General features: G+C 41.7%; 1 protein-coding gene across 16 annotated transcripts in view; it reads left to right on the forward strand.

The window, feature by feature from the left end:
• PILRA (paired immunoglobin like type 2 receptor alpha) overlaps positions 1-8,360 on the forward strand; it is a 48,568-nt gene that overhangs the window by 16,630 nt on the left and 23,578 nt on the right. For 6 of the 16 annotated variants that reach the window (XR_010323667.1, XR_010323668.1, XR_010323669.1 and 3 more), the window contains exons 3-7: positions 2,514-2,702; positions 2,894-2,912; positions 6,749-6,877; positions 7,970-8,019; positions 8,244-8,296. Coding sequence is in view for 11 of the 16 variants with exons in the window: in XM_064295867.1 (XP_064151937.1) it covers positions 2,514-2,702; positions 2,894-2,912; positions 6,749-6,877; positions 7,970-8,019; positions 8,244-8,296 (440 nt within the window). In the remaining 5 variants the exon portion in view is untranslated. Of the gene's footprint in view, positions 1-2,513; positions 2,703-2,893; positions 2,913-6,748; positions 6,878-7,969; positions 8,020-8,220; positions 8,297-8,360 lie in introns of all 16 variants that reach the window. The other 10 variants (XM_064295872.1, XM_064295871.1, XR_010323671.1 and 7 more) reach the window with 7 other exon arrangements.

Below are 8,360 nucleotides of genomic sequence, written 5' to 3' on the forward strand. Positions count from 1 at the left end.
ATTCAGAAGAGAATGTGGAACCAGGGATCTCATAACTGGTGTCAGATGGATCCTGGCTGAAAGCAGGCAATACCAGAAAGGTGTCTATCTATGTTTTATTGACTATGCAAAGGCATTGAACTGTGTGGATCCTAACAAATTATGGATAACATTGTGAAGAACGGGAATTCCAGAACACTTGATTGTGCTGATGAGGAGCCAGTACATAGATCAAGAGGCAATCGTTGGAACAGAACAAGGGGATACTGATTGGTTTAAATTCAGGAAAGATGTGCATCAGGGTTGTATCTTTTCACCATATCTATTCGATCTGTATGCTCAGCAAATAATCGGAGAAGCTGGACTATATAAAGAAGAATGGGGCATCAGGGTTGGAGGAAGACTCATTAACAACCTGCGATATGCAGATGACACTACCTTGCTTGCTGAAAGTGAAGAGGACTTGAAGCAGTCACTGATGAAGATCAAAGACCACAGCTTTCAATATGGATTACACCTCAACATAAAGAAAACAAAAATCCTCACAACTGGACCAATAAGCAAGATCATAATAAACAGAGAGAAGATTGAAGTTGTCAAGGATTTCGTTTTACTTGGATTGACAATCAACACCCATGGAAGCTGTAGTCAAGAAATCAAAAGACGCGTTGCATTGGGCAAATCTGCTGCAAAAGACCTCTTTAAAGTGTTGAAAAGCAAAGATACCACCTTGAAGACTAAGATGCCTCTGACCCAAGCCATGGTGTTTTCAATCGCCTGGTATGCATGCGAAAGCTGGTCGATGAATAAGAAAGACTGAAGAAGAATTGACATCTTTGACCTGTGATGTTGGTGAAGAATATTGAATATACCATGGACTGCCAAAAGAACAAACAAATCTGTCTTGGAAGAAGTACAACCAGAATGCTCCTTAGAAGCAGGAATGGCAAGACTACATCTCACATACTTTGGACACGTTATCAGGAGGGATCAGTCACTGGAGGACATCATGCTCAGTCAAGTAGAGGGTCAGCTAAAAAGAAGAAGACCCTCAGTGAGGTGGACTGACACAGTGGCTGCAACAATGGGCTCAAGCATAGGAACAATTGTGAGGATGTCGCAGGACCAGGCAGTGTTCCACTCTGTTGTACGTAGGGTCACTATGAGTCTAAATCTACTTGAGGGCACCTAACAATAACAACATAATTGAGTGTACACTTATGATTTCAACAGACTCTTTTTGTTGTTGTTGTTAGATATGTTAAAGGTTTGGCTGTTTTCTTTTTTGTTTTTTCCCTAAAACACCAGTTTCTGCATTTATTAATCCTCCTGCTGTTCTGTTCTCTAATAAATTTATTCTTACATATGTTTTCATTACTTTCTTCCTCTGATTTTCCTTAGGGCTGACTCCTCTTTGTTTTTGGTATTTTTTCTTTGGAAATTGAAAGTTTTGTTCATTTATTTTCTCTCTTTCAATTTTAAATAAGGAAAGTGTTTAATACTATGAATTTAGCTTAGAGTCTTTTTTTTTTTTTTTTTATAGCTTTAGTCGTATCCCAGGGGTTTTTCTAATATGCATTACTCTGATTTTTATTTTCTAAAGAGCATGTTATTATATTTTTTGACTAAGTAATTTTTTAATTTTTTTAATTCTCAATTTACACTTTTATTATTAATTTATAATAAGAGTGGTCAATGAGTTTGGTCCACACTGATCTGAAAATTTTATTGGAATTTAATTTTTTTCTCCCTGTGAATGTGTATTTGGTTTTAATGATCCATTATACATTTACAAAGAAGGTACAATCTGTTTGTAGGAACTAAAATTTAACCTTAAAAACATTTCCAATATACACTAGGTATTTTACAGATGCCCTCTCACTTATTAAAACAAGCCTGTGATTTAGCCATTTTTATCCATATTTTGTGGAGTCTCTGGGTGATGCAAAAGGTTAGTGCTCTGGGATGCTAACCCAAAGGTTGATGGTTTGAATCTGCCCAGAGGCACCTCTTAAGAGAGGCCCGGTGATCTACTTCAGAAAAATGAGCCATTAAAAACCCTATAGAGTACAGTTATACTCTTATACACAAGGATTGCCGCAAATAGGAATCAACTCCATGGCAACTGGTTATCCCTATTTCTAAGTGATAGTAAAATGAGGTTCCAAGGCCACACAGCTGGCTGATAAGTAGTAGAGCTGGTATTTAAACTGAGTGGTCTGAATTCTGGAGCCCTGGTGGTGCAATGGTTTTTAACCAGCTGCTAACCAAAAAAAAAAAAAAAAATTTTTTTTATTTTGGCAGTTTGAATCCACCAGCAACTCCTTGGAAACCCTATGGGACAGTTCTACTCTGTCTATAGGGTCGCTATGAGAGGGAATCGACTTGACAGCAAGGGGTTTGGTTTGGTTTGGTTGGTCTGAATTCTAGCCTTTCGCATTTCACCTTGTTACTCCCTTTGTGTAAGGACTGGAGAATCCAGTCTCTCTGCAAACAAGATGTGACCTTTCACCCAAATACCTCTGCCCCTCCAGAGAATTTGCAGCCAGGTGCCAGGACCACCACCCAGGGCCCCACCACCACAGCCAGCCTCTTGATGGATGAAAGCTCAGCGTCTGGGCCTCTGAGTCTGGGAGCCAAGGTTGGAGTGGCAGTGGCCTGTGCTGCATTCATAACCGCAGTGTTGGGATTGATGCTATTCCTCAGGTGTAAGAGAAGAAAAGGTATGTGGTCAGGACCCCGCCCGATCTCCAAGCTTCCCAGCTGGTGTTGCTTGGGGTGTGACCTGACGGCCCACCTGCCTCAGAATCACCATAGGAGCCTGCTAAAAATGCAGATCCCTGCTGGAAGAGTCAGACTCTTGGATCATTGCTTGGGAATCTGCATTTTAAAAAAATACTTTATTGTGTTTTAGGTGAAAGCTTACACAGCAGGTTAGATTCCTCTTCAACAATTCATACACAAATCGTTCCTTGACATCAGGTACAATCCTTGAGATGTGTGTGTCAGCACTCTCAACATTTCCACCCCATCCATCCGGTTTTCCTGCCCCATCGTTGCCTTCTCATCTTTGCTTTTGTGTAAAGTTGATCGTTTGACTTTGTTTAGTTGATTGTTTAAAGGAGCACATTCCTCACGGGATGTGCTCCTTTATTGTTTATTTTACAACTCAATCCATTATTTAGCTGAAAGGTGACCTCCAGGAGTGGCTTCTGTTCCAGGTTAAAAGGGTATCTTAAGGCGATAGTCTCAGGCAGTTCCTCTAGTTTCTATTGGTCAGTAAGTCTGGTCTTTTTTACAAATTTGAATTTTGTTCTACGTTTTTCTCCCATTCTAACCGAGACCTTCTATTGTGTCCCTGGTCTGAACCGTCGGTCGTAGTGGTGTCCAGGCACCATCTAGTTCTTCTGGTCTCAGGCTAGAACAGGCTGTGGTTCGAGTGGGCCATTAGTTCCGTGGACTCACTTCTTCCTTGAATCTTTGGTTTCCTTCACTCTCCTTTGCCCCAGACAGGAAGAGACCAATAGCTGTATATTAATGGCCTCTCAGAAGGTTTTAAGACCCCAGACACTACTTGCCAAATTAGGATGTTCAACATTACCTTTATTAACTAAGTTATGCCAATTGACCTAATTGTTCCATGAGACTAGTATGGTCCTGAGCCTTCAAACACAGTAATCAATCTCACGAGGTATTTGGGTATGTCTAGGAAGTACCCATAACTGTGCCCCCTATGTGCTTTATTGTATATATGAATATATATGCAGCACCTACAAACATGTATATACATATGCCCACAAATATACGTATATATGCACATGCATGTACTCCCATACACCTTCCAACAGCCATGTAGTATACATATCTATGTAACCACTCACGTATTTTTTTGCTTATTACTGTTGTTGCAAAATTGTGTATGTTATAACATTTACCGTAGTTGTCCTCTATTCTTGCATACCTCTCCGTGTCTTCATTTACTTTGGTCAAGTCGTGCTGACTTCCCCCATATTTTGTATTGCCTTTGCCATCACCAGAATTAACACGTGTAAAAAAAAAAAAAAAATTTTTTTTTTTTTTTACTATTTAGTAAGTGATCCCCCCCCTTTCCTTGGTAACTATCAAAGAACGTTGCTTTCTGTGTGTATACCTATTCTTGACGTTTATAAAAGTGGTATCATGCATATTTATCCTTTTGTGTTTGACTTATTTCATTCAGCATAATGTCCTCCAGATTCAACCATGTTTTAAGATGTTTCACAGACTCATCGTTATTCTTTATCGTTACATAGTATTCCATGGTGTGTGTGTACCACAATTTTTTTATCCAATTGTCTGTTGATGGGCACTTAGGTTGTTTCCATCTTTTTGCTATTGTGAATAATGCTGCAATGAACATAGGTATGCATATGTCTATTCATATCACTGCTCTTATGTCTCTAGGATATATACCTATGGGTGGGATTGCTGGATCATAAGGCGTTTCTAGTCCCAGCTTCTTGAGAAAGTGCCATAACATTTTCCATAGTGGTTGTACCATTTTACAATCCCACCAGCAGTGTATAAGAGTTTCAATGTACCCAGAGCCTCACCAGCATTTCCTTTTTTTTTTTTAGATCAGTGCCATTTTTGTGGGGGGTGAGATGATAATCTCATTGTAGTTTTGATTTGCATCTCTCTAATGGCTAATGATCACGAGCATCTCTTCATGTGTTTGTTAGCCACCTGAAGGTCCTTTTTGGTGAAGTGTTTGTTCATGTCCTTTGCCCATTTTTTGATTGGATTGTTTGTCTTTTTGTTTTGAGTTGTTGAAGTTTTCTATATATTTTAGAGATTAGACCCTTGCCAGATATGTCATTACCAAAAAAATTTTTTCCTAGCCTGTAGGTTCTCTATTTACTCTTTTAGTAAAGTCTTTTGATGAGCACAAGTATTAAATGTTTAGGAGGTTCCAGTTATCTAGTTTATCTTCTGTTGTTCGTGCATTCTTAGTTGTGTTTGATAGTGCATTTGTGCTAAAAATTAGGACCCCTAGATTTTTTCCCTATTATCTTCCAGGAACTTTATAGTTTTAGTTTTAACATTTAGGTTCTTTGATCCATTTTGAGCTAGTTTTTGCATATGGTGTGAGGTATGGATCCTGTTTCTTTTTCTGCAAATAGAGGGAATCTGCATTTTTAACATGTTCAAGAAGCACTGCCCCAAACCTATCCCTGTCCACACAATGTGATCATTTTCCAGTTCTTCTGTCTTGACATGATTATTTCCCATCAATCCTCACCCTTTGGTTCATGGGGCGATGAGGGTCTGCCCTGGAAAAATAAGGAGAGAGCAGAATGGACAGGGAATTGGCTCAGCTCAGCAAGCACTGCTTGAGAGCCTCTCTCCTGGGCCTGGCTTGTAACTGGAGAAACAAAGTACCGCACTGACACAGCCTTTAAAGAACCCAGTCTGAGGATAGAGGTCTGCGGGGTAAGGGGTAAGAACAGCCAAGACAAGGCCTAATTGCCTCATATGGAAAGAGCTATATGATAATACTTAATAAGGTTGGGAGGAAGGAGATGTGGTAGTCAGGGAGGGCTTCCCAGAAGAAGTGACACATGGGAAAAATCACCAAGAGTAAAAAGGAATTAGCCAGGTGAATGGGGAAAATAGTAGAGAGGTCACTGTCCTTCGAGGCAAAAGAAACTATTTCAGGAACAGTAAAGTATCTCAGTATCAGTGGAGGAGGCAAGAGATGAGAAAAGAGGGAAAGGACAATGGAAGACGACATTGTAAATCACACCCAAGAGCCTCTGATCCCAGGGGCAGCGTGAATTGGTGAAGTGACAACCTCAGCTTCATGTTGTGGATCCACTATTCTGAAGGCCAAGACTGGGATCATCTAATACAATGGCAGCAGATGGAGGGAAAGGGCAAGCTCCTGGAAATATTTAACAGCAAAACCACTAAGACTTGGTGATTGATGTAGGTTTGAGAAGGTAGGAATAAGTCCCATGTTTTCAACTTGGGGTAAATAAAACACACACACACACATAAAAACCCATTGCCATTGAGTCAATTCTGACTCATAGCAACCCTATAGGACAGAGTAGAACTGCCCCATGGGGTTTCCAAGAGCACCTGGTGCATTCAAACTGCCAACCTTTTACTTAGCAGCCGAACTCTTAACCACTATGCCACCAGCGTTTCCAGGGTAAATAAAGTTATGATGTAATCACTGAGTAAAATAGAGAACAGGAGGAAGACCATCTTTGCAGGGAAAAGATGATTAGCTGAGTTTGGGATATGTTATGTTTGAGATACCAGTGTAGGATCAGGGTAGAGATACCCAGCAGAAACCGGAATACATGCATTTAGAGCTCAAGAGAGAGGGCAGGGATAGAGGCATTGGCTATTGCCTTAGTCATCTAGCTCTGTTATAACAGAAACACCACAAGTGGATGGCTTTAACAAACAGAAATCTATTCTCTCGCAGCCTAGGAGGCTAAAAGTCTGAATTCAAGGTGCCCGCTCCAGGGGAAGGCTTTCTTTCTCTCTGTCAGTTCTGGGGGAAGATCTTTGTCATCAATCTTCCCCTAGTCTAGGAGCTTCTCAGCACAGGGACCCCAAAGGACACACTTCACTCCCAGCACTTCTTTAGCGGTGGTATGAGGTCCCCCTCCTCTCTGCTCACTTCTCTCTTTTATATCCAAAAGAAATTGACTCAAAATACAAACTAACCCTATAGACTGAGTCCTGCCTTATTAACATAACTGATCTCTGGAAGGACTGCCTCGCAGAGCATGAAGAAGCAGGGACAGGCAGGATGGAGAAATGCTGGTCTCCCTGGAGGTACAGCCACATTGACTATTTTGGTTCCAACAGGTCGACAGACTAAAGCCAAAACCCCTGCCAGGTGAGTGCTTGTCTTCCCAAGGGGGGACCACTGGTTTGGGAAACAGGAAGTTTCCTCGTAAGAACACAACATGAACTATTCTTACAAGGAAACTTCCTGTTTGGAAACAACACAGCCCTTCTCATCCTCCAAATTTCCCAATCCATGTCCTCATCTGTCCTCTAAGGAGTCATGCTCTTAACTTCCTGAGACTCCGTCTCCTATTTCTGCAAAACAAGAACAATAGATCTAAGGGTGCCAGCATAACTTTCAGATTCCCTTTTCTAGAATGTCTCCCCTTTTTCCTCTTGTATCCTCTTTCCTCCCCATTTCTAAACTTTTCCTTTTGTCCATCCTATGTTCTCTCATCTTTGAACACCATCTTCCCTAACACATCTACTTTTCCATATTTTTCCTCTTCTTTCTTGCTCTTTGTCCAATTTTTCCTTTTCCCTTGATGAAATACAGAAAAGGGCCTGAAGGATTCTTCCACCTTCTGCTCCTCTCCCTGTCTCCTTCACTTCCTAGCCTTGACCTCCCTCTTCTGTACCAGCCCTAGCTCTTCCTTCCTTTCCTTGGCACACTTTCTCTTGAACCTCAAATCTCTCTTTCCTTTTCTCCTGTCCTTTCTTTCCATCACCAAAATTTTCCTTCTCACAGCCTTCCTCCTTCCTCTCTCTCTCCTTCCCCCTCTATTGCCAGGTACCCTTCCTTCAGTGGCCTTCCCTGGGAGCCTCCTCCAGGGACCAAGTCCTGAGCACCTGCCCAGAGGACATGAAACAAGCTTAACTGATTTTTATTGCTCCCAGTTTTAGCCAAGGCAGTGCCAACAGAGAAAACAGGAGCTGACCCTTCCTATTTCTCCTCTTTGTGTCCCTCTCTGATAAAAGCAGCTTCCCTCGAATCTTCAGCCAGCACTCAGGGACCCCTACAGTACTATACCACAAAGGGCCTCAGCTCCTCTCCAGACAGCTTCCTCTGAGAGCCTAAAACCTCCTGAGTATTTCAGGGCAGTTTGGAGAGCACCCCACAAAAGGAACTAGCCCCTGAGGTATGCTTTAACTCTTTTCTGTGCAGCCTCTAATACATTTCCAACCCTCTCGTTCCAATCAGGGAGCCCTTCCAAAACACTGAGGAGAAATATGAGAATATTGGGAGTAAAGGTAAGTCCTTACCACCATCTTTTCCTAATTCCCACCCTTGACCCTTACTATTCTCCAAACACTCCCTACCTTCATATATATGTGCCCCCATCTCAGTATTCTTCTTTCTCCCATTCCTCACCCCATCCATCTCAAATGACCTCTGAGCCTGACCTAACAGATGACCTTACTTCTGAAACCTTCTTCCCATTTCTCTACCCTGGCTGTTACCCACCTGAATCTAGCATACCTTGATTCTTCCCAAGGACAAGATACAGATCCCAAGCTGGACCACAAGGTAAGCAGCTCAGATGAGGGCCTGGAGGAATTAAAAGGAAGCTTGGGGAAGATGGGTTTGGAGT

Source organism: Loxodonta africana, chromosome 12, assembly GCF_030014295.1.
Source record: "Loxodonta africana isolate mLoxAfr1 chromosome 12, mLoxAfr1.hap2, whole genome shotgun sequence".
NCBI classification, from domain to species: domain Eukaryota; kingdom Metazoa; phylum Chordata; class Mammalia; order Proboscidea; family Elephantidae; genus Loxodonta; species Loxodonta africana.